At 40.9% G+C, this 26669-nt stretch overlaps 1 protein-coding gene and 1 long non-coding RNA gene across 6 annotated transcripts in view; one reads left to right on the forward strand and one right to left on the reverse strand.

Moving 5' to 3' along the window:
- Positions 1 to 7425, reverse strand: part of LOC122455964 — a 42384-nt gene extending 34959 nt beyond the window's left edge. Inside the window, exon 1 of the long non-coding RNA XR_006274508.1 lies at positions 7326 to 7425. This is a non-coding gene — a long non-coding RNA (uncharacterized LOC122455964). The remainder of the gene's footprint in view (positions 1 to 7325) is intronic.
- Positions 1 to 26669, forward strand: part of RORA (RAR related orphan receptor A) — a 553808-nt gene that overhangs the window by 446199 nt on the left and 80940 nt on the right. Inside the window, exon 1 of one of the 5 annotated variants that reach the window (XM_038420593.2) lies at positions 6431 to 6792. The exons of 3 other annotated variants lie outside the window; for them this stretch is intronic. In XM_038420593.2, the coding sequence (XP_038276521.1) occupies positions 6762 to 6792 (31 nt within the window). In that variant the 5' untranslated portion in view covers positions 6431 to 6761. Of the gene's footprint in view, positions 1 to 6430; positions 6793 to 26669 lie in introns of those variants that run through there. One more of the 5 variants, XM_038420592.2, reaches the window with a different exon arrangement.

Consider the following 26669-nt stretch of genomic DNA (forward strand, 5'->3'; position numbering starts at 1 on the left):
GATATTATAGCTAGTTCACATATGGATAAAGTGAGGCAAAGGAAAGTTAAAGGCCAAGTTGTGGCTGGCCTCTGCTCAGGTGCACAGGAGAAAGTCATGTTGTAAATGGGTGTCTACTGTGCAAGGTCCAGGCTCAGTTATGCTCCTTCCTTGCTCCCTTTACAGCAAACACCACCTCAGAAGTGGTTAGCTGCAAAGAAGGGGTCATGTTACTTCTCTTGAAGGCATGTGCTGATCAATATATACATCTTTAGGGTACCAGCAGTGGTTGAGGGAGAGTCACTCATGAGCTCCACCTACTTAATACCGCTACACACCACCTACAAAGCAAGATCTGAGTTCCAAGTGACCTGTACATATGTACACAATCAGTGGGAGGGATTAGAATAGAGCCCAACAGTCCTGATCCACAGTCTCCCTCCTTATCTCCTCCATCCTCTCCTCCCAGTCTTTAGTGTAAACCATATACAGGATCATTAATGTGGTCTCGATATATTCATGTGGTCTTTGGATCCATAAACAAATGAATGAATTACATCTAATCATGTGTGTCATTTCTCCTGTCTGACAAATGTATGGATATTTACATATTTTAATGTTAATATTTATTCAAATTCATTAAGTAGTACATAATCCAAGCATAATGTAAGTTTCTGATACTTAAAAAGTATTCTTCATATTACTTAATTGATTGAGGTTTGACAAATTGCTTATACGAAAAAGTGAGAACACATTCTGGTCAAGTAAACCGTAATGCTGAGTTAACTGTTACATGACTGTCACTGTGGGAACAGGATATGAAAAATGCCAGCAAATAAGGTATTTTTCTTGCTATTCATATGTTGACTAAATTCATGTAATGCTCTGTACAATTATTGTAAAACTCTTGGTTAAAAAACAGAAGTCAGTTTTGGATTGGATAATTGGAATGAGGCATCTGGAAGACAGAGATAATTGGATCTGTGTGTTGGTTAAACACTGACTATTTTGAAGATGGTTTTAGATGGGAATTTCATATGAAAGTATAGAATATAGTGAAAAAAAGTCTGCTTCCCTCAGGTGTGTGGTATTGACATTCTAAAGCTTTAAGATATAAGAACAGTTATTATATTCATCATTTAAAATGTCTAATGGCTAATCTGTAAATATATGAAGCAAATATTGTAAAAACTAGGAATAAAAATCTGTGTTGACTACTTATTATTGGAGCCATTTAGCACATAAGATGTCATTGTAGATTATCAGTTTCATTTCAGTTGGACTGGAAATAAATACAGATCAGTAATAATGTAAGGCTATGTACCTTAAGGTTAAATATTTGACAACCAGACTGGTGCTAATGGACTATGACATTTTTCAAGCCTAGGTCTGACATTACTTGTTCTATCAGAATGAAATGTTTGTCTAACTCTACATTACAATACATTAAGACATCATTCTTTCTTTCTACACTGTAAGTTATCCTAGTACATCTAAATTTCAAAGTGTGGGGGCATCAAACAACTGATCCAAATGTAAAAGAAACATTTTCCAGCTTATGAAAAGTTATAAACAAAATAGCAACAGAACTTGATCCAGTCCAACATGTCTTGTATAATTTCTGTTCAGTGTATCATGAGTTAAACATGTGTTTTATAGGTGAAGTACTATGAAGAACAACATAATTTGGGGTGGTATTCTTCCACCCTTGCTCATTGAGTAGTATCTTATTCTGCTTGTTGAAAAGTAAGGCTCTACTTAGTGAAAGTAAGGATGGCAAAATGGATCAAATGATATATGCCAAAGATAGGAAACCTAATTCTAGCATCACTGTATCAGTCCAGTTCTTCTAGTTTTGTTTTTTTTAAACAATGAAGATATAAAAAGTCAAAACATTGCATTAATGTGACTTGAATGGCCAAGCTGATAAATGGCTAGGAATACCTGAGTGACTTATAATCACATGTAAAGAATACCATAATGTATTGTGCCCCTTATTAAACTATATAATAATAATCAATTATGGGACATTTACAAAAGTTTGATGCATATACCTTCATCTCTTAAATGTTCTCTCAAATGTAGGTCTTTATTTCAAACATTTAGATGTTCCCTTTGCCCGTGATGTGTCTTTATGTAATTTTTTAAGTGTATGTGCTAGCTTCCTTATTAAAGAGACAAGGTGGGTGAGGTAATACCTTTTACTGGACAAACTTCTGTTGGTGAGAGAGACAAGCACTCTATGTAGCAGGAAAGCTGGTCTCTCTCATCAACAGAATGTGGTCCAATAAAAGATATTACCTCACCCACCTTGTCTCTCTAATATCCTGGGACCCACACAGCTACAACAACACTGCAGACAGCTTCATTATTGTCATTCTTCTTCTATTATATACATTATAGTGCAGGGGTGGGCAAACTTTTTGGCCCGAGGGCGACATCTGGGAATAGAAATGGTATGACGGGCCACAAATACTCACAAAATTGGGGTTGGGGTGCAGGAGGGGGTGAGGGTTCTGGCTGGGGGTGCGGGCTCTGGGGTGGGGCTGAGGAGTTTGGAATGTAGGAGGATGCTCTGGGCTGGGACCGAGGGGTTTGGAGGGCAGGAAGGGGGCTGGGGCAGGGGTGCGGGAAGGGATGCAGGTTCTGGCTGGGGGTGCGGGCTCTGGGGTGGGGCTGGGGATGAGAGGTTTGGGGTGCAAGAGGGTGCTCCAGGTTCAGATCAAGGGATTTGGAGAGCAGGAGGGGGATCAGGGCTGGGGCACGGGGTTGGGGCATGGAGAGAGGCTCAGGGGTGCAGACTCTGAGCGGCGCTTACCTCAAGCAGCTCCCAGAAGCAGTGGCATGTCCCTTCTCTGGCTCCTGTGCGGAAGCGCTGCCAGGCGACTCTGCACGCTGCCCCATCCTCAGGCACCACCCCTGCAGCTCCCATTGGAGTGCCGGAGGGGGCCATTGGAGCACATAGGAGCCAGAGCGGAGCCATGATGTGGCCTCCAGGAGCTGCATGGAGCAGCCCCCGACCCTGCGCCCCAGAACGGCCTCCAACCCAGCGCCCCGGCTGGAGCGCCAAAGCGGGGCCAAGCCATGCGGTGCAGCCCCGACCTGGTGCCCAGCTGGAGCTCCGGAGTGGGGCAAGCCCCAGACCCCACTCCTCAGCGGGAGCTCGCGGGCCAGCTTAGGCCCGTGGGCCGTAGTTTGCCTACCCCTGTTATAGTGTATCTATGCACTATGACAGGTTTCAGAGTAGCAGCCGTGTTAGTCTGTATTCGCAAAAAGAAAAGGAGTACTTGTGGCACCTTAGAGACTAACAAATTTATTTGAGCATAAGCTTTCGTGAGCGACAGCTCACTTCATCGGATGCATTCAGTGGAAAATACAGTGGGGAGATTTATACACACACAGAGAACACGAAACAAAGGGTATTACCATACACACTGTAAGGAGAGTAATCACTTAAGATGAGCTATTACCAGCAGGTAGGGAGGGTGGGGGGAAGGAAGAAAACCTTTTGTGGTGATAATCAAGGTGGCCCATTTCCAGCAGTTGACAAGAACATCTGAGGAACAGTGGGGGATGGGGGGTGGGGGAAATAACATGGGAAAATAGTTTTACTTTGTGTAATGACCCATGCACTCCCAGTCTCTATTCAAGCCTAACTTAATTGTATCCAGTTTGCAAATTAATTCCAATTCAGCAGTCTCTCCTTGGAGTCTGTTTTTGAAGTTTTTTTGTTGAAGAATAGCCACTCTCAGGTGTGTAATCGAGTGACCAGAGAGATTGAAGTATTCTCCGACTGGTTTTTCAATGTTATAATTCTTGACCTCTGATTTGTGTCCATTTATTCTTTTACGTAGAGACTGTCCAGTTTGACCAACATGGCAGAGGGGCATTGCTGGCACATGATGCCATCTATCACATTGGTAGATGTGCAGGTGAACGAGCCTCTGATAGTGTGGCTGATGTGATTAGGCCCTATGATGGTGTCCCTTGAATAGATATGTGGACAGAGTTGGCAACGGGCTTTGTTGCAAGGATAGGTTCCTGGGTTAGTGGTTCTGTTGTGTGGTTGTTGGTAAGTATTTGCTTCAGGTTGGGGGGCTGTCTGTAAGCAAGAACTGGCCTGTCTCCCAAGATCTGTGAGAGTGATGGGTCGTCCTTCAGGATAGGTTGTAGATCCTTGATGATGCGTTGGAGAGGTTTTATTGGGGGCTGAAAGTGATGGCTAGTGGTGTTCTGTTATTTTCTTTGTTGGGCCTGTCCTGTAGAAGGTGACTTGCGGGTACTCTTCTGGCTCTGTCAGTCTGTTTCTTCACTTCAGCAGGTGGGTATTGTAATTGTAAGAATGCTTGATAGAGATCTTGTAGGTGTTTGTCTCTGTCTGAGGGGTTGGAGCAAATGTGGTTGTATCGTAGAGCTTGGCTTTAGACAATGGATTGTGTGGTGTGATCTGGGTGAAAGTTGGAGGCATGTAGGTAGGCATAGCGGTCAGTAGGTTTCCGGTATAGGGTGGTGTTTATGTGACCAGCACTTATTAGCAAAGTAGTGTCCAGGAAGTGGATTTCTTGTGTGGACTGGTCCAGGCTGAGGTTGATGGTAGGATGAGAGCTGAGGAAGCGTTGTTCTAAGTCAGCCATAAAAATGTTGGCATACTGTGGGGCCATGCGGGTACCCATCGCAGTGCCGCTGATTTGAAAGTATACATTGTCCTCAAATGTGAAATAGGTTTCAGAGTAGCAGCCATGTTAGTCTGTATTCGCAAAAAAGAAAAGAGTACTTGTGGCACCTTAGAGACTAACAAATTTATTTGAGCATAAGCTTTCGTGAGCTACAGCTCACTTCATTGAGCTGTAGCTCAAGAAAGCTTATGTTCAAATAAATTTGTTAGTCTCTAAGGTGCCACAAGTACTCCTTTTCTTAAATGTGAAATAGTTATGGGTGAGGACAAAGTCACAAAGCACTACTGTACTCTTATTTTAGGAATTTCTCTGCTCCCGTTTCTAGGGCAAGATTAGGCAAAATGAACATTCTTGCTAATACAATTTTCTTCAGAGTGTACCTGAATAAATTGAATTTGTGTGTGTGTGTGTGTGTGTATAGAGTGTACATAGCAAAGCTGCAAAATTTAGTCATGCGAACAGATAGACAGTATGGTGACAGCTATTGGTATCCAGAATATTGAAAAAAATCCAATGATGGAATTATGCTTCATCCATTTTACAGTAAATTCTGAGGGAATATGAACCCATCACAGAATATACTTAAAATGAAAATGTTCAATTAGATCATACTCTAATCAATAACCAATAAATCTGTAGTTATGTCATGCTGCGTGCGACCTATTCTTAATATGTTATTTTTCAATTCAAAATCCAATCCTGTGGAAAAGTGTAAACAGAAACAGAGATCAAGCACAAGCTGCGTTTGGCTTAGAAATACACCATCAGGTACTCAGATGTGATGTTTTTTCATGTAGTTCTGTTCAATTATGTACGTGCTTGCCACAACCGAAAACACAGACCCTATGTTGAGAACATCTGCACGTCATTCAATCACAACCTAATAATTACTGCTTTTAGTTTCTCATAAGGGGCGGGTGGGGGAGAGAGAAAGGCCATTTTTCCTCCATCAGTGTCTTGGTTTAACAGTACAGCACTTAAGTTTCACAAAGAGGAGAGAGCTCTGGACATCCTCAGCAGTGCCCCTTCGTTGATGATCAGCGTTCAGCATAACGCCAAAGTGGCTCGTTTGGAAGCTGTTTGCAGGAGGCACTAGCGCATTTAAGTATCAGAAGGGCAGCCGTGTTAGTTTGTATCCACAAAAACAAGGAGTCGTCCGGGGGAATCTTAAAGATTAACAGATTTATTGGGCATAAACTTTTGTGAGTAAAAAACCCCAATTCTTCCGCTGCATGGAGTGAAAATTACAGATGCAGTCTCCATGCAGCTGAAGAAGTGGGGGGGGGGGGAGGTTACCCACGAAAGCTTATGCCCCAATCAATCTGTTAGGCTTCCAAGTGGCACTGGGCGGACCCCTCCTTGTTTTAGCACATTTAGTGCGAGGTAACTTGTCCTAAAAGGCCAAGGGCGCTTGCCACAGCCCTTCTCTTAAGCACTTTCCCTCAAGCAGCCCTAGTTCCAGGGTAGTCTCTTTCGGGGCAGACCCAGAGTCCAGCTCTGGCCCTTGGCCCGTCAGTGCTGGGAGGGAGGTGGGTTGGACGCTCTCCCCCTTAAGCCAGCGGTTGGTGCGGGCGGCTTGTCTTGGCGCAGGGCAGGGCTCCCTGCTGCTGTCGCCGCCGTGCATGGGGCGAGCTGGCTGTGCAGGCGCGCGGCTCGCTCGCTCGCTCGCTGTCCGCCGGCTGCTGAGGTGGGAGAGCCCGGGAGCGCTCGTGCTCCGGGTGTTCTCGGGCACGGGGAGGGGGCCGGGCGCGCGGCGGCCGTTGGAGATAGAGCGAGCCGCCGCGGCAGCCCAGCGCCGAGGAGGCGGCGCTGCCGCCTCTCTGCCTGTGACTGGCCGGCGACGCTGCCTCTCAGCCCCGGGAGGGCGGGGAGGAGGCGAGCGGTGTAAACAAGGAGGGAGGGGGGGCTGGCTTGATGTCAGCGGGTCACATGGAGTCTCATATGGGCCGGGGGAAGGAGGCGGTGGCGGTGGCGGTGGCAGGCGGCAGATGCTGCTGAGGCGGTGGTACAAGGAGAGGGGCCCGGCCAGCGCGCACCCAGCTCAGCTCAGCCCATCCCGCCCGCCCGCCCTCGGTGCTCTGCTCCCCGCCGCGTCGCCCCTGACAAATGATGTGTTTTGTGATCGCCGCGATGAAAGGTAGGCGCAGCCCTGCGGGGAGCCGTCGCGCCGGGGATGGGCGCTCGCTCCGCCGGGGAGCTGGCGCACGGGGCCGGCCGGCGCGCGGGTGCGCTGGGGAGTGCCACGGGCAGCGCTCAGGTGGTCGGGTTACTTGTGACTTGTTCCCCTTCCCGAGGCCCGTTCGTGCCGCTGGGAGCCGGGCCGGCTGGGCTCGGGGAGAGCGGCCCGGGACGCAGAGCGGGGGCTTTGCCTCGGCCTGGGCGGCTGAGGGGGAGGAGGCGAGTTGGTGGGGCTAGTCCCGTGCCCAGAGAGTGCTGCTCGGCACGGCGAGCCCGTGGCTGGCTCCTCAGGGGTGACCGTCCTGTGGAGCTGGTGCTGCTTCACCCTGCCGCTCTGACCCGCCCTGGGACCCCGCGCCCCAAACCTTGCTGAGAGGTTTAGCTCGGCGTCTCCCCTTGCCGACCGCATCTGCGATCGCTGCAAATTCCGGCATGCTGTGGAGGGTATATCCCCTAGCGCCTGCCCTGCTTCTGGACTGGCTCGTCAGTTACCTTTCTCGGCGAGGGGGACACCCGTCGGGGCCAGCTACTGCAGGGCAGGGGCTATTTCTTATTAATCCTTGCAGCTGAAGTAGCTCACACTGGAGTGTGTCATCTACCGCTTCTTCTGATGTTTGCTTTTGGTTTGATTTAGAGCTAATCACGTAGTGAAAGTGACCAGGCACGTGCGGAGAGGTTCCCTTTTTGTTTTTGCCCAGACCAGCTGTGTGCTTAGAGACTTATACTTTATACTTTTACATAAAAGTTGAAGGATAAGAGAGAGCTTATCTTCCCACATGATTTGCAGAGGGAGAGGTTATGATTAACGTGGCTGGGATTGCATAAAGCAGAGAAGTGCTGCATAATCCTAATAAAATCTGTCTCTAAAATTTTACAGTAAACATACTTCTGATAGAAAGAGAGAGTGTGCGGTGTCCTGTAGACAGTTTGTGTGGGTAAAAATGGCAGGCTCAGAATCTGTACATTTTTAAAGAGTTTTTGGTTTGAAAGGAAAAGTGAGCATTATGAAATGACACTTTAAAATCTGACACTTCCTCTGCTTTCAAATCCCAGTCCTTCCTGAGGGACAATGGGAAGAGTCAGAGGAAGTTTTTTGATGAGAAATCAAAAGTTTAAAGGTATGTTTTCAAATAATTTGTGGTGTTTTCTAATATAATGGGATCCACAGATAAACTATGCATTGCTGCATATTTTTAAATCAGGAAAACCATAAAAAGCACATATCTAAATATTGTAACCATTCTATTTGAATAGGACCTTCTTTCTCTCTAATCCAGTCTTTGTAAATTTATTAATTTAGTTTCCCATCTAAAATACTAAGCCTTTTTTTTGTACACAGAGCTTGTTTAAAAAAGGAACTATTTGAAATTGAATATTTAATGATGATCCTACTAGAGACTGAAATGTTTGCTTGGTTGTGTCTTTTACTTTGCAAATGCACTACGTGAAAGACACCAATATCAGTGTGCAGTGGAAGCATGATAATTATAGTTGCTAAGCTTCTCACTCTCTTTTTAACAGAGAAGACTAGGTGAGTAGAAAGATAGTACTATCCGTTAATCATTAGCATCTCTAAATTATGTTGACAATAGACTGTAACCAGGTTGATCCAAAATATTAGTTTCTGTTATAATAATAGCATAATTTGAGTGTGATTTATAGGGAATTATAACAATTCTTCAAAACTCTGAAAGTTGTACTGACAAAATACTGTTTTTACGTATCCCTCTGCAAACATGTAACCAAATAGGAAAAACTGAAGAATATATCCTTAGGGTATAAATCACTTAAGAATGCTTTTGGAAGAAACATACTGGAATATTGTAAGATGACAGTAAGATGATTTTGAAAAACTCCACGTCTCAACTCCAAAGTTATCTACTTCCCTGGTTTTGGGGCTTCATTAAGCCATTTTCCATATAGATGTCAAACTGTTAATGCTTAGCTTTTGTGCTTACAGAATGTGGTTATAAAATGGTTTTATTTCATAACTATTTAGGATGATGTTTGCTCTTTTTGTAATGTGAGGCATATTATTTCTCTGGTAAGTTTCATTGAAAGTTCACACTAATCTTTTTTTATCTATCAAGAAGTGTATTCATTACTTTAACAGTTTTGCACTAGTTTCAGAGTAGCAGCTGTGTTAGTCTGTATTCGCAAAAAGAAAAGGAGTACTTGTGGCACCTTAGAGACTAACAAATTTATTTGAGCATAAGCTTTCATGAGCTACAGCTCACTTCACGAAAGCTTATTCTCATATAAATTTATTAGTCTCTAAGGTGCCACAGGTACTCCTTTTCTTTTAGTTTTGCACTAGTGACTTTTGTATGGTTTGTTGGATAAGCTTCAATAATAGGAAATGTATTTTAATATTACACTCTTTTGGTATTGAAGGTTTCAGTGTACAGAGGTATTTTGCTTTTGTGTTGCTATTACCAAAGTGGTGTTCCACATTAACACTGACAAATAGATTAATCAAAATCACCATTTTTTCCTCCTTCCAAAGCCCATAGCTCTTGCCTACACATTTGTCTTGGGTGACCTCTGGCTGCCATGAAATAATAGATCCACAGTATTGTGCTTTAAGAGAAGTAGACCAGAAGCACTGGGAATACAGTTTTTGTATGAGCTCAAATGCACATGGGAGAAACAGACTATAAGTCTAGGTGATTAGAATATTTTATTTGTTCCTGATGCTGTAATAGCACTTTGGAGGTATGTGATCGTTTACAGTTGCTGTGAAGTTAAGGTGAAGAAAATGATGGTTTCTGGGAGAAAGTGAAATGTTACAAATTTCCCTACCAGTTTTTTTTAAAGTGATGCAGAAACATATTAAATTCTTCCCTTCTGATCTTCAATTCTGATTACTCAATTTGACTTCATATGAAAAGAATTGTGTGTGATTGTATTCTTCATGCAAAACAAATGCTCTGTCAAAATAATTTCTTTCATTCAGAAATATACAGAGATTTCTAATGTATATAGGAATTGGAAAGACTTAAAGAATATGATTAACTGTCAGCATATTGATAGCTCCACTGGTACATTCAAAGAACTGGTAAGCCCAGGCACAGCCAATGAAAAGGGGATGGATTATGTCATTAAGACAGGTTGCCCTATATGAAATGTAATTTTCTGGTTTCAGTGTGAGGGGAAAGCTTTCCATTTTTGGAAATAAGCAGTTGTGAAACATTTCTGTCCATAATGTTAGAGGAAATATTTTGTGGATTGACTGGGTTTTTTTTACTTGTTTATGCATTTCCACAAACTTGTAAAAGTTGATTAAGCAAATCTTGTTCTGTATGAATATACTCAGGCTGTATTTTTTTTTTATTTAAGGAAAGAGTGCAGCTTTGTGTTTTGTCTTATACTTCTGTTTAAAAAAAGAAATAAGACATGCTTTTCCTAAGTAGATTAATCCTTGGGTGGATCTGAATATTTGTTATTCCTGATCCAATGTACATTAGCATTTTGCCGTTGACTTGAACAGGAGCAGGACTCAGTAAATTCTGTGAATGGGTGTAAAATACTCTGCACCAGATTAAAAACTCTCATTGACAAAATGCCATAACTAGGAATGGGCCCAAGGCACAAATAAGCCACCTGTGATGAATTTGGCTTTTACAGCCACTTTGGGATGACTTTGTGCAAGTGAAAATGACTACGGTGCAGGGCAGTGGTGAATCAGGCCCAGTGTTAATGGAAATTTAGAGTGCTAGTTCGCCACAGAAAGTGCTCAGCTGGTAGTATCGTCAGGCCCCTAGATAGTAGCATCCTATACGCTGGACAAATTAGTATAGCTTCAGTAAAAACGACCCTAGAAGTATTTTACTAGGTTTGGATTGGAGATTCACAAACAGAGGATCCTAGAGGTATGTGGGACATTAAGTGTATAATTTTTCTAACTTCTTTGTATTGGACATATATTTATTAGTAACAAAACACTGAAGCACTTCATATGAGTTATTGGTACAGATCTTTACTGTTCAGGCATAAAAAATACAAAGCAGAATTTAAAACAAACAAGTAAAAACTTCTGGGTTAAATCGGTTATAATATTGTTAGCAATCAAATAAGTGTTAAGAGTGTATAGTTTAACCATGGAAAGTTATGGCTCTGATTTTGGCTGGCAAAGATATATATATCTTTGAGCGTGTGTACTGTTAGTGATTTTAACGTATTATCCACTTAAATACTTTTATTGAAGACCTCTGGGTTTTGTTATTAGTGTCAATGTTTGTTTTCATTTAGTGGCTCTCTGTTGTAGCACAGTGTACATTTGTTGACAGGATCTTAGTGTTCCCCATGTCCCTGAGATTCCTGAGCACCCTTTGCTTCTGCTGAGTACAATACCCTTTGTTTCACAAGATTGGACCCAGTAGGCTAGCTGAACTGGTCACTGTGGTTGAGCTTTCCTGAAACTATCGAGTCTGACCTCTTGAGAAGTTCTTAGTCACATTTGTTGGCACTGACCACGGACTATGAGGCCTTTCTGGAAGGAGGATGTATTCTTTGCTAGTAAACCACCACATACAGAGTTAATTTTAGATTTTTAAGCCTGTTTCAATTTGCTATGAAACTTTACTGCTAATAGAAAGTCAAAGCCTGCTCTAGCGAGCACTCTAATACAAAACTCCTGTTGACATCAATGGGAGTGCCACATGTGGCGTAGTGGCAGGATCAGGCCTGTGGAATTGGCAGCTGAGAGTTTGTCTATTTTCTTGGAATATTAATTAATTTAGCGGTTCTGACGGATCTTCATTTACCTAAGTCAACATACTTGTTACCTCATGTTGGCAGTGCCAGACTGATCTTGAGGTTTGTCCTTTACATTTCATTTTCAGGCTCTCTTACTATATGAGTTTTCCAGTAAAAGCTGGTGGTGATAGTGATGGTGAAATCTGTATGTGTGCCTAATTTTGTGGAAAATTCGTAGAAGGCATCTTGCACCATACAAATCTCTCTTGAAAACTGATCCGACAAGGTGCAGAGCAGCCTAGGCTCCTGGTGAAGTCAACAACAATTGCAGGCACTGATCTTCTTGCAGGATCAGGCTATTGAATGATAGTGAATGATAAAAACATTAGCCTCTTTAAACTGGCTGACAGTAGAAAGACAATACACCATTTTAAAAATAATGATTTGGGGATTATTCTGAACGTTCAGAATGAAATTCAGCCTGTTTATGGGGTATCTGTGCAGGGACCTCCATACTGTACAAATATGAATGAATGATGTCATTCAGCATGGGCAGGGAAGTGGGAATGCAGGGACCATGCACTAAAGAGTCTTAGAGGTGGTCTACATGCCAACTCAATATGCCAGCACAGAGGGCAATTTGGAGGCAAGCTCATGTTGTAAATCCAGTGGCCGGGTATGGGGTTAGTGAGGAACTGCAGCATGTAGTCCAGGAAACTGGTCACAAAGAGACTGCAATTTAGCTTTGTTGCCTGGCCTTAGGGTAGATAGATGAGTATCTGTTTGTATTATTATTTTATTTGTATTGCAGTAATGCCTAAATATATTACAATGTAGTTTTCATTTCTCATTCTCCCGTTATCCCCCTCATGCAAGACTTTCATATAGAATCATATTTCTCAGGCTTTATGTAGCATTTGAAAAATTCACCTTTGGAGTTTTAAATCCTCTCTCTGGGAGTGTTGGGTATATTACCAGCAATATAGTATTGGAAATGTTCATTGTTGTATGTTAATAGAATACACTATATAACAAGTGTGTTAATGTAATGTAAAGTGTTTCATTGTTACTACCAGAGATAATTCTTATTTTTCCTTTTCCATATGGATGTGTTTATTTCAAAAATAGGATTGTTTTTCATAAAATAAAAAAGAAATCAAACTGCATTAAGGAGGATGTGACTACTCTTTGTCTCTTTCTCCAGTAGGTAAATGCAGTTCTGATCTTCTGTGACTTTTTGTAAATTATCTATCTAGTGTTAGAGACACTTGGGATGCAGTATGTTCTTCCTTTGCATTCTCATGAGATAAGCTTTTGTAGGCTGCAAAATAACTCCATGTGCCAGGCAAGTTCCTGAAAGAAAATTAAGTTAAATCAGTTAAATTATTACAAGAGTAGTCAGTCTAGTTGCATTTAAAAAAAAAATCTTTTGCTCATCTTCATTTGCAGTGAGAGCACAACTTAAATATTCACCTTTCTCCTATTTATCTTCTAGCTGTAATTTGCTATTACATCTGATAATTCCAGAGATCAAGCAAGTGGCTAATTTTCTCCTTTCATGATTTGGCTTTTTTTTGAGGACTGATATCTAAGGACTGAGGGACTTGCACATACTGATGGTGCTGAAGCTGTTCCCTTTTTAAGTTCTGGTTTTAATGTTTTAACTTTAAAAAAAAAATAGAAACTGTCAGTTTGGATATATTTGGGCCCCAAATAGTGTCAAGTAAGATGTTGCATGATCCCTCATGTTGGGACAGACCTCCTTAGGTACATCTCACTGTGGAGAATCACGTTATCAGACTAAAATGTGAATGTATTGCATGCCAGCCTCTGCTTATTGGAGCAAAATGGCACAAATCATTCTTTAAACACGGGACTGAAAAGCTAAGTAAAATATCTTCTTAGAATATCTAGCAAGGGGGCTGGTGTTTTCTTCTACTATGCTGTGTTTGAAAGAGGTCCTGAACTGATGTTAATAAATGCTGCAGTCTGCTTTCTATTCTTCCTCTTGGGGACTATCTATTTTGTGCTACAGAAAGACCAGCAGAAATTAGTTTGGGGTGCTCTATATAGTTGCGGTTCTCCCTAAAATCTAAGCCTTGGATTTAGATACTAAGGCTAGACGTTGCCTTTTAAGGCACCCCCACAACAGGAGCTACTTCAGGCATTAGATGTGAGGCAGATGCAAGTCACAACGACTGTTGGGGAGCAAGGGTGTGAGCAATTCTTGCTGTGCCTCTCTACAGAGTACAGCAATCAGTTTGGACCAACTCCATTGGATAATGCAATGAGCGATGGAGCCATGGCCTCACCCCTCTCCACTACCTTTTGGGGAGACTAGTGTAGCTAGTGGCATTAGCCTTGAGCAGTCCTTGCACTCGCTGAGCTCAAGGACAGGGATTGTGGTCCAGATCCTCAAAGGTATTTAGGCACCTAACTCCCAGGGAAATTAATACCTTTTGAGTATCTGGGCCTGTATGTGCACATAGGTGCAGACACCACCTGGGCCTGTTTCCATTTTTACAACTAGAGCTATTTGCCCTCACTCTTCAAAAACCCAGTGAAACTAATGGAGCTTTTCATGGCTTTCCTTATTGGTGCTGTGGAAAACTGTCTCCATACTGTGTGGAACTAATGGATACACAGAAAACTCGAGGTCCACATCCCCAAATTTCAGAGCATTGAGAGATTGTAAGTTAGCCCTTCCAAACTGCTCACCGTGCTACATTTGCACCCATTATATGGGAGATGAAGGCATAAAGTTGAAGTCTGTGCTCTGAGAAAAAATATTAGCATCTGCACATGCATGTCTGCAGGGTCATTAGGCATAGTGTGTCTGCATCCCAGTTTCAGAACCTTCAGTCTTTACAACAGCCCTCTCCAAAAATTGCTGGAGCTCCCGCCACATGGTATCAGTATGTAGGAGCTCTGCAGCATGCTTCCATCACCCTTTGGTAAGCCAGGCCAGTGTTCCACCTGCATTCTGGTCAAACCTAGCAAAATTTTTCATTGCTGACAACAGCTGTTGGTGGACACAGTTTGTCATGGTTTGTACAGGCAATGATCAGCTGTACCCATTGCTGATTCCCATTACTGTACAGCAGGGGTAAAAACCTGGCCCTGTTAAAGTCAATGGTCCTTTGGCTATTGAATTCAAGGGAGTCAGGAATTCAACCCATGACTTTGGCTCCCCTCTGTGTTGCATAATAGACAGTAGCATAGGAACTACTAGTCCTTCTGGTTGTGTGACTATAGCCTTTGTGCTTTTTGTCATGCTATGTACATAGCCAGCTAGGCTAAAATCAATGCCAAGAGAGGTATAATAATCCAGTCTTCATTTTAAGAATGTTGATTTCTAACTTAATTAAAACTACTTAAATGTAAATAGGTCTAACCTCTTCACTATTGAACAATGCAAGTAAAATATTCAGCATGGTTATAATATATGGTGTCTGCCATGTAATTATTGTGTAATGTTTGTGTTCTCAGAAATATGGTGCAGTTTATTGCCATTGAAACATGGAACGAGGTTCTTCATAAAACTGCTCCAATTAGCCTTTATTTTTAAATTTTGGAAGAAACTGATCATTCTCAAATACAAAAACAACTCAAACTTCATGTGTAATCTTGACATATATTCAAATTGGTGCTTGTCACAGAGAATGTAATTAATCAGATACTCTGATTACAACTGCACCAGTGTTGCACATTGATCATTAGAATGAATCCTCTCAAATTTAAGTGACACCAAAATGGAGCTGTATCTATCAAACAAGATCTCATGGAGTCTTTCAGTCATGCGTGATATCTGGTAAATAGCTGCTGCACCATGACTCAAAATAAGGGAAAGATCCATGGGTTATCTGAATGCCTTATAAACATATATTCTTAAGTAATGTGCTTTTTGTTTGGTGTCCTTTTCCTTCAGCGTATTTATGTAATTTATAAAACTATAATAATAAAAAAGCCTCTTTAACTGAAAACAAATCAAACAAATCCTGGGAAAGATGCAGCTGAGTGCCAGGCTACTGCCAAGGCTGCTGCTGCTTATAGCTATAGAAGGGCCCTACCAAATTCACAGCCATGAAAAATGTGTCACGGACCATGAAATCTGGTTTTTTGGGATCTTTTACCCTATATTATATGGATTTCATGGGGGAGACCAACGTTTCTCAAATTGTGGGTTCTGACCCAAAAGAGAGTTGCAGAGGGGTCACAATGTTATTTTAGGGGGGCTGCAGTATTGCCACTCTTCTGCGCTGCCTTCAAAGCTGAGTGGCCAGAGAACGGCAGCTAGTGGCCAGGCGCCCAGCTCTGAAGGTGGCACCCCACTAGCAGCAGTGCAGAAATACGGGTGGCAATACCATACCGTGCCACCCTTAGTTCTGCACTGCTTCCTTCAGAGCTGGGCAGCCAAAGAGTGTTGGCTGCTGACTGAGGACCCAGCTCTGCAGGCAGCAGCACAGAAGTAAGGTTGGCAATACTATACCAGGCCATCCATACTTCTGTGCTGCTGCTTCAGAGCTGGGCTCTTGGCCAGCAGCTGCCACTCTCCAGTTGCCCAGCTCTGAAGGCAGCGCCGCCACCAGCAGCAGTACAGAAGTAAAGGTAACAATACTGCAACCCTCCCAACCCACACACAATAACCTTTGTGATTTTTTTTTTCCCCCACAACTCCTTTTTTTGTCAGGACCTCTACAATTATACCACTATGAAATTTCAGATTTAAATAGCTGAAATCATGAAATTTATTCTATGACTGTGAAATTGACCAAAATGGACTGTGAATTTGGTAAGGCCCTACCTATAGAGGCCAAGGAACAGGGTGTTGAATTCTATAGTGTGACCTCTGCCTCTTTTTCTCCCTGAAGACTAAGCGGTGAGCCTCAGGGAATTAGGGTTCACCTACATAGAGATAGATGGATTTTGTTAAAGCGGTTCCAAAGGCTAGATGGGTGTGCTTACTGCAGTTTAAAAGCAGGCTTATTTTGGTTTAGCTGAAGTCTATTAAACTGGTTTTAAGCTAAATCAAAATAAGACATTCTTAAACTAAAATAAGAGTGTTCACAGAGTTGAGTTAAATCACTTGGACTGTAAGCATCCCACCTCCCCACTTCACTTCTACAGAGGGTCAAGTGAAGGTGAGCAGGGAAAAGAGAGGGAGGGTGTGTGTGTGCACGCGCACACACATGCACACAGGCAGGAGTTGAGGCATCAAATTTTCTACCCCTCCCACCAAATCCCTGAAACCAGAGTTTGACATATCAAATATTTTTCCTAATCCAAGTATCATTTGTTGTTGTTTGTATTAGAACCTAGAGGCAGCCAATTGGGGATCAAGGTCCCCTTGTGCTAAGTAGCGTATGCAGACACAACTAGAAGGCAATCCTTGCCTTAAAGAGTTTATACTATACTCTTAATGCTCAGACAGATACCCCTGGAACTTGCAGACATGAGGCGACATTTGATTTGGTTCTCGTCCTTAACCTGAGAAGGAGGGCAGCATTTTCTTCCCATCCCTCAACCCCCGAACCTACCAGAGGCGGTGATGTGAACTGCATTCAGTCCCCACCATTCTCAATGGAGGATGAATCTTCTCTAAGCACATGATGCTCCAGTCTCCACTTTGCCTGAAGCACAAACTCCAGATAGGGAATGGACAGCCAGACAAAGGTGTGTTGTTTGTTGTCATCACAAGTATTAATTTAGTGCAGAGAAATTAATGTGCTTTTATTCTGACTTTCATTAGAGCAGTGTGATTTGCTTTACTGGGTTAAAAGAAATGGTGTGACCTGTTGGCATTCTATATTAACTTTAAACATTAGTATTGTTTATTAACAGATGCATTTTCCCCTCAGTTAAATGAATCTCCACTTATTTGTCTGTATTTGATTTGCCACAGAGCGCTACTGTGTAAAACAAAATTTCTAGCTGATGTGTTGTGATTGCTTCAAGCCTCGTTCAGCAATTAATACACCAAGCTTCTGCACTGCATAAAACCTCTTCTTCTCTACATCCTTTGCCTAGAAATACATTTTTTCCTCTCACTGAATTGGGCCCTTCATATTTACTTTGGAAATATTCATGTGTTAGATGTTATATTAATAGCGACTGTTGGAGAACGTGAATGAAATAGAAGCTATCCTTTGATACTGAGTTTAAAACAGCAGCCTGAAGTGCCGAGGAATCTGGAGAAAATGTCTTCCAAACCGCATTATAATGGCTCTGCTGCACAAAGAGGACCAAATTGTGGGAGAAGCTCCAGAATAGCTGGGATTACATTTATCTTTGGCTTTTGTTCAAAGGAACAGTCCCAACAATTTATACTTACATAAGGTGCATTGTACCAGACTCTGGATAATTTTTCTTGTACTGCGAGTGCATTGCTGTATTAACAGATACATTTGGCTAAAACATGAGAATACGATGCACATTTATAATTGCTGGGTAGATTATTGCATCAACAGGTAATTAAAAAACAAGTTATATAAACAGCTATAAATTTTCCTTTTGGGGATCGTGATCTGATAAATGAGACGGAAATATGAGCCCTCTGTTATCTAAGAGCTGAGCAGCCTCTGAGTGGGAGGCTTTCCCCCAGGGGCAATAGAAGTTGGGATTGCCATGTCTGGCACAACATCTTCCTCCCTGAGAATTTCCAGATGCACTGCAGGGAACTTGAGGTTGTAGAGGGCAGTGGGAGCAACAGTTTTCCATGGTCAGTGGCAACAGATGTCATGGTGTTGCAATGTGGTGGCTCGCAGCAGTGAAGAGTGGGAGAAGAGCTATGTGAAGGGGGCCAGTTCTCCATTGTGCCCTTCTCCACTGGGCCCCAAATTCCGTGGGCATAAAAATGACATCCCCTTGCCTCCTACAGATTCCACTTAAAAGGATGTTTTTTGGAAACTTGATGACATCACCAGTGAGGAGTTACCTAACCCATTTCCACTCTCCTCTTGTGGGTTTCTCCACTGCATGAGATGGTCAAGGCCGTAATTAGTATTTTTTATTATTAAACTGGCAAATGTTTTTTGTGCAGTGGAAGTCTCGCTGCTGGAGATTTCCATAGTGATATCTGCAACGTAACTTCTTACATCTTACTTTCCTCTCCCTCCTCCACAACCCAAATGATTAAGTTATAAAATGGGTTTAATCACTTAACAAATATCACTTTAAAACTGGTTAGTTTGGCTATTCAGAATGGTTTTTTACTTCTATTTCCCCCCCTAAAATAACAGTATTTAGCTTTGTTAAAGTTAAAACAGACTAATTCTAAAGCAGAGACCTTGTGAATGTCTCCAAATAATTATTTTTTAATGGTTGAGGTAAAACCCTTTAAAATGTGCTTTAAAATGAAAACCCTGACACAGATATCACAATGGCAGTTCTGAAGTGCACTGTGGTAATTTAATACTTTCCCCAAAACTCTGGCTTGTAAAGTTGGTGCCATAGTGAAATGTGAATATTGAGAAGTGAAAATGACTGTCAGCTCTTCTTGTAAACATGTAGTTACAATAAAGTCTAAAAGTTCAACATCAGAGAGATCACTGCTTACTTTGTGTCAGACTTTCACATCAAAGAGCAAATACAGGACAAAAGAAACTGTATAGTTATACAGATAGCTTTACATCCATGTCCTCGTGGAAAAGTACAGAGAGCTCCTTTTATAACATGAAAATATCCCTGGTACATCTTTTTTTCTGAATTATGAAAAAGAAAGTGCATAAAGTAAGAAAATGAAGAACGCAACCAAAGAGTCCAGTCCTGTCATTTTGTATGGGTATGAGTAACTTAACTCACAGGATTTCAATGGTACAACTCATATGAGCAAATTTACTCAAGCGGGTATATGTCTGCAGGATTGGGACCTAAATTATGACATTGGCAATAAATGGGGGGAAATTAGGCAAAAAGTACATAAAGTACATGAATGAAAGTTACTGCTAAATGTCTCCTTGGTATAAAATAATAGCAGCTTTTATTTAAAAGTAGCTTTCTATATGCATTCTTAGTTATAATTCCAGCTAATATTAAGCACAATTCAGCCAAAAATATGTCCAGCTTCCATACCGCAAAAGCCCACACAAGCCGACTTTTTCTTTTTCTGAGGTTCTGCAGCATGGAAGCTGGATGTAATTTTTGCAGACTCAAGCTTCTGGTATCTATCATATTTAAAAAGAAGTTCAGGCTTTTTATGTATTTTATGTATTTACATTAATAAAGAAGTGCCTGACTTTCTAGCTTTAGGAGACCTAATATTGTGCATTGAAAAACACAGGTCCAATTTCATAACAAAGATATTTTTTTTCATGAAAACTCCATTGCTTGACTACTGTGCACCATTTTAAATAGCTGATTTTGTTTTCATATTAAAGTCAATGGAAGCTTTGCCAGCAGCTTCAGTGGGACCTCCTAAAAACTACATCACTGCACTTGAAATAGTTCTCCTTTCTTCCTTCCCGCATGTCAATGAAGACTTTTGGTGAACTATAGAGATACGTCTGAGCCCTAAAATTTAGGTCTGGATCCAAATATGAATTTCCCAAGTTTAGGTGTTCTTGGATTTAATGTTTTTCTTCCAGAACTAAAAATACTTAAGAGATTTCATGCCATCATTAAGAAATACAAAGAGTTTCTCTTAAAAACCCTAGGGAAACCTGAGTAAAAATACTACCATGAAATTAAATGATATGCTAGTGCAGTAACTAAAATAGTTCATCAGTAAACATGTAGGAGCCTAAGAACTGTTGGGAACTGTGTGAAGACATCAAGGCTTGGAAATAACAATAAGGCATCTCAGGAGGAACCAACATTTGCATCTGGTGAAAGGACATAAAATTCTCTGTAAGGGCACTGATGCCAGGGGAAACATCAAGACTCAGACTGGACTTTAGAAACAATATTGTGAGCAATGAAACAATTGCAGGCAAGCTTAGCTTTACTGTTTATGATATCTTTTAGGACTTTCATGTTGGTTTTGAGAGGGTGTAGTGGGTTATATTGACATGTTTATAAAAGCAGAATTGAGTAAGTGCTATTAAAATGTTCCGTTTGGTAGTATTATGCTTTAAATAAAATGAACCTTTTTGTTAATAATTAAGTTGTCTCTGAAATATTGAATAGGGTCCTTGATTTGTGCTGCTGTTTGTCTTGGATGCTTTGACGTACTCCAAATAGTTGTCTGTTTGTGAAGAGTCTGTAAGTTAATACAGAGTAAGATCCTCTGAACAACATTTCTGTTGGCAACATTCAGGGTTGTCTGCAAAATGACCCCGCAAAAGTGCAGCTATAATGTAGGTAGAAACCATCAATGTAGGTCACATGGCACGTGGATGAGTGAGGCTCTGCAGTTATTGAGTTTTAAACCTTAGGTGAAATACTTTGATGTAATTCCATTGATTGTTATAGAATTTATGCCAGTGAAGCATTTGACTCAGGGAATATGTGTGTCACTTACTAACTTGATTCAGGAAAATTTTACTTTTTATTATTTGATGAAAAATGTGGCAAATATATTGTTTTAACAGGTTTATTTCTTTTTTATATATGTGTATATTTGCAAAATAGTAAAGTGCTAATGTACTTACTGCCTCGATCTGTCTGCAAATTGTTGATGGACACAGATATAGTGAATTGCAGTTTTACCATAATGCATAATTGGCTTGACGCCTGCCAGGTGCTTGAGCATTTCTGTGAAGTACTGTACTGAGTATCTTCGGTTCCCCCAAACAGCTGACACTTTGAGTCTTAGCTGAACAAACTATAATCATTGATTTGTAAACTGTGACCATAATGCTCAGGTTAGAATATGTGTACCCTGGCATGCAGCAGTTAGCTATAGACATGTTCATAGGATGTTACCAGTAGGTGCAGGTTTCTTCACCGAAGGGCATCAAATCCTGGCCTGCTTGCTAGCATGTAATGTGGTTAAAAGAGGCAGGCGCTTTACATTTTAGAATGATCAACTAATTAAGTGAATGCAATTTATATGCTAAATCGAAGGCTCTTTTGAAAGTATTTTTTAAAACTTTTCTAGAGTCTCTTTCCAGGCTTTTAAGTATTTCACCTGACAGATTCTTAGCCCTATTATTTCAGAGTGAAAACAAAAATTCTTAACAACTTCTTTTCATTAAAATGTTGTTTTTAAAGAAAATCCTTCACCCTAGTTCTGAGATAGTCTAGTTAATCTTTGATGGAGCAGTACTGGTCCCCTTCTTTCTAGTGAAATACTTCTTTAGGAAAGTGCTGGGGGAAAAAATAAATGCAGGAATCCATAGCTTAGCATTTTCTCTTGTGTTTGATTTCCCATTGTGTGATGTTAACCATTTTTGTTGTTTCAGAGTAGCAGCCGTGTTAATCTGTATCCGCAAAAAGAAAAGGAGTACTTGTGGCACCGTAGAGACTAACAAATTTATTTGAGCATAAGCTTTTGTGAGCTACAGCTCACTTCATCAGATGCATTCAGTGGAAAATACAGTGGGGAGGTTTTATATACACAGAGAACATGAAGCAATGGGTGCTACCATATGCACTGTAATGAGAGTGATCAGGTAAGGGGAGCTATTACCAGCAGGAGAGAGAAAAAATCTTTTGAAGTGAGCTGTAGCTTAATGCTCAGATAAATTTGTTAGTCTCTAAGGTGCCACAAGTACTCCTTTTCATTTTTGTTGTGGAGTTAGGTTTCTCACCAAGGACGAATGTGAGCTCCTTGCAGTGCTATAATAAAAAACACTAATTCAAATGTGAAAACGGATTGAATGGGCAACATGCTCAGCTGTCCAGGTTATCAAACTGGGGGCTACAGCTAGAGCTGTAGGGTCAGATCCTTAGTTGGCATAAATCAAGAAAACATGATTGAAATCAAAAGTGACACTGATCTACATCTGCTGAAGATTTGGCCCCTTGAATATAAGTGATTTTTTAATCACCAAATGCTTATTTTGGTGGAAAGAGAGTATGAAATCCTGGATGGCCCTATGTTCTTTCAAAGCAAAGGCACGTAGGTAAACCAGATTACAAAGAGAACCAGACTTTGAACTTAATCACAAAATATACTGTGGGGGGAAATGCACTTATTGAATTTTTTATTTATCAGTAATACTCTGAGCTTTCATAGTGGCTTTTGTCCAAGGATCTCAACCCATTTAACAAATGTTAATGAAACAAGCTCAAGTGACTAGTGAGGTTTTGGTTTGTTTGTTTGGTGCCTGCCTTGAGAAGTCTTTAGACACTGACTTTCAGGAAGTGCTGTTCCTCTGAAAATCAGATACTTTTAAGGTCTTAAAGTCAGCACTTAAAAATAGAGGCACCCAGAATCATTTGTCAGTTGAGAAAACGTTGCAAGTTCCCCAACAGCCTGAAAGGTAAGTATTGGTACCCATTTCAGAGATGGAGAACCTGTGCTCCAGGCAGGCCAAGTGATTTGGTCAAAGGCATAGGTCCCAGCTTGCTTGCTGCCAGTCCCGTGCCTTTCATCAGGATTGTCCATCCTTCCAATTACTGCTAATTATACTTTTGAGATGGATACAAATTGGGAAGGTGCCCAATTAATAGTAAATCCATTACAGCTACTATCAGGAGAAGACCCCTAAGATTTTATTAAGCTCCAGCATGTGTCCACTCACTTCTTTCCTCTAAAAATGAACCATTTTGTATGTCCAGTACTTCAGAATCTGCGACAGTAAAAATGGGAAAAGCACTTCAGACCAGGTCTTCATTCAAATTTTACATCCCCCTCTCAGAAGTTGTCTGTTGTACCACAATCTTTTCCAAAGGATTAAAATCATCATCAACTTGCCCTCAAATCAGAAGAATTTCTTTTCCTGGGAAGTACAAGATAATTGTTGTCACAAATCCCTTTCTTGCACCTCTGTTCACTTTTGTCTGTACTTCCTTTAGTTCTTGGAGGTGGTTCCTATCACTGAGGGTATGTCTTCACTAGCAATATTAAAGCACTGCTGCGGCAGCGCTTTAATGTGGCTGTGTAGTCACAGCACCAGCACTGGGAGAGAGGTCTCCCAGCGCTGTAATAAAACCACCTCCATGAGGGGAGTAGTTACCAGTGCTGGGAGTGTGGTTCCCAGTGCTGGTTCACTGTCTGCACTGCCACTTTACAGCTCTGAAACTTGCAGTGCTCAGGAGAGTGTTTTTTCACACCCCTTGAGTGAGAAAATAGCAGAGCTGTAAAGTGGCAGGCTAGACAAGGCCTTAGGGTATGCCTGTGCTTTGAGCATAAGTTAAGGGTATATCTACACTTCAGTCATGGAACCAAAGATGGTCCTCTTCATACAAGGATGGTATGTAATATGTGCCACAACTCTAATAATATAATTAACTTATTATTTCCTTTTTTGGACACAAGCTAGTAAAGAATTTAGGGCCATCTATAGAACCATACATATTTACACCATTTTAGGCTATGTCCTTTTATGCTGAAAACTGGAATAAGAACAACATACCAGTAATTCAAGGCAGTTTATCACAACGTGCTGGATTAAAAGGCATCTCCCATGAAGAAAACTAGTTTTAAGGTTTTCATTTATTTTCAGGAAACATCTAGTACAATATATTTTAAATACACTTTAGAAATTAGAAGGGTTTCATGTTAAATGGAAAAATATCTGCTGCACAATGAAAATGACAAATATGTGTTAGCTCGAGTACTAAATAAAGTCCAGGTACTTGTAAATAATTGGGACAGTCAAGTTAAATAACCAGCTTGAAATATTTTAAAGCATTTTGAAGCATTGTTGACTGGAAATCATTGCATTTTCTAATGACAGAGGCAGTGAATTACAATGGTTATAAAATTTATCAGAAACCTCTAGACCTAGATATTCTTAGCTGTTAGGTGACATAAATGGTAAGGTTTTAAAACACAGAATGTTGCATAAATAGTCTTAGATGAGAGAAAAACCTCCAGTTTGTAAGATATGTCTCCAGTGTGTGGTTTTGAATAACTGTCCTGCCATCATCTGGAGTGGGATTATGCTTTCCATCTGTGTTCTGTTCGTTTATTGGTGAAAGTCCACACCACCCACACACAAAGCCAGCATAAACAAGCTTTGTGTGGGAAGCCATGCGGGGACAGAAATCCACCCCAACCCATGGGCACAGGACAAGTCTGCACCCGATCTCTGACTGTTGTGCTAGGCTCTGAATGGGAACAGGAGCTGTGACCCCTGAGCAGCTTCTAATAGTCCTGCCCATCCCCATCCTCTCACCCGCATCCAATCCCCCTCCAAGTTGGCCTATACTGAGCTAGCAAAGGGTCCAGTTCTACTGAGGGAAGGGGTTGTAGAATCCTTCATCCTTAACTTCCTGATCAGCTGTCCACTTCTCACTGGCAAAACACATTGGTCTGACTGAGTTGTGGGCCTTCTTCAGACCATGTGCTGCTACGTGAATTTCATCTTTATGTAAATAGACCCAGTATAAACAATTAATAGCTGCAGCTTCATTTGATGTCTACTGTTGAGGGACATCATCTCTTCACCACAGTGAAGTGATTTACAGATGTGATTTTTGCTCCCCTTTACTCAAAGGAGTAAAGTAATCATTAACTTTCAATAAAACCTTATAGAGCCTGAGTTTATTCATTGTTATAAGAAGCACAACCCAGTCAGAATTCAGGAACAAAACAAAGCTGTATTACTTTGCTATGTGCATAGGCTCTATGTATGTGTGGTTGTGAATATAAATATTTATTCTTTTCACTAGGTTCCTGAACCCACCTAAAATTAATTCTAGATCTAGTATGCAGCCAGACTCCCTTTGTGGGGTTGCATTCCTACATAAAACATCATTAGCAATAGGCAACTATATGTACATTCTTGCTTGCCTATCTTTTTCAGACAAAAACGTCTTGATTTAATGAGGGCTTTAAAAAAATCTTTGGTTTTATTATAAAAGGATTTGTCTGTGTAGGGATCTGTTAGGGATGGTAGACTGACAGATATTCTATAATGGTTTTGCAGTCTCGTTTTCCCTTCTTGTTATAAATTGATACAGTGAGTTTATTATGACACTGTGACAATATGATGGGTTAAGAAGCTGTATTGACTTTTATCTAGGAGAGAGAGGATTGTTTTTTTCCAACAGCTGCAGATCAGTTTATGTTCTTACAAAAACTAAACCATGAAAGGAGGCAAAAATCTTTCCCTTTGATACTTGTCTGTCTATTCCTATTGGTGTTAGTGTGTTTTAAAATTAAAAGTTTCGTTAAAGCTTGTAGTCCTTTTCAAAGTACTGACGATTTTAGAACAGGTTATAGAGAAGTCCACCATTTGAATTTTCTGTAGAGAAACTTGACAATATGCAGCTGAGTTATGATTTATAACTAGAAAGATATAAATACTGATGGCCATATAGTATTGCGCTAATTCCATTTGTAATCATTTTTTAAGATGAGCTGTATATAATTAAACAAAAGAGGCATCAAATGACCTTGAATAAAAATGACAACAGAACTTTTTAGTGGGGAGGTTTTTGTGCTTCTTGAGCTATGAACAGTGAGTGGTTTTCAATCAATGGTATTAATGGAAACTTGATTATGTATTGATACACTGCAAAGATAACCAACTTTTTAAAAAAGGATTAACGCACTTAGTGCTTTTTTTTTTGCTTTTATTATATCAATGTTTTGGTTTTGCAACAGAATCTCTGATGATGCCGTAATCATACTACTGAGTACACAAAAACAAGAAGATTTTATAACCAATCCACTAATTCTTGTCAGGTTGGTAAATATCAAGGTAAACTTTCTCAGATGTGTTTTTAATGGGGATAATTTGCATGCTCCATCCAAGCAGCTTAATGCAAGAAAGAGAATCAAATGCTTTGACACCTGCTCCCAAAATCTATTAATACATAAAGTCTAAGAAGCTAAACATAAAGTATTAATGCAGCAATGAACAACAACTAAAATCTTGATGTAACAAAAACTCCAGTTGAAAGAGATATCAATTAAGTTATGTATCACGGGTCTCTGCACTACAGAATCATAGACTATCTGGGTTGGAAGGGACCTCAGGAGGTCATCTAGTCTAACCCCCTGCTCAAAGCAGGCCTAATCCCCAATTAAATCATCCAAACAATTTTTGCCCCATATCCCTAAATGGCCCCCTGAAGGATTGAACT

Source organism: Dermochelys coriacea, chromosome 10 (genome assembly GCF_009764565.3).
Source record: "Dermochelys coriacea isolate rDerCor1 chromosome 10, rDerCor1.pri.v4, whole genome shotgun sequence".
In the NCBI taxonomy this organism is placed as follows: Eukaryota; Metazoa; Chordata; order Testudines; family Dermochelyidae; genus Dermochelys; species Dermochelys coriacea.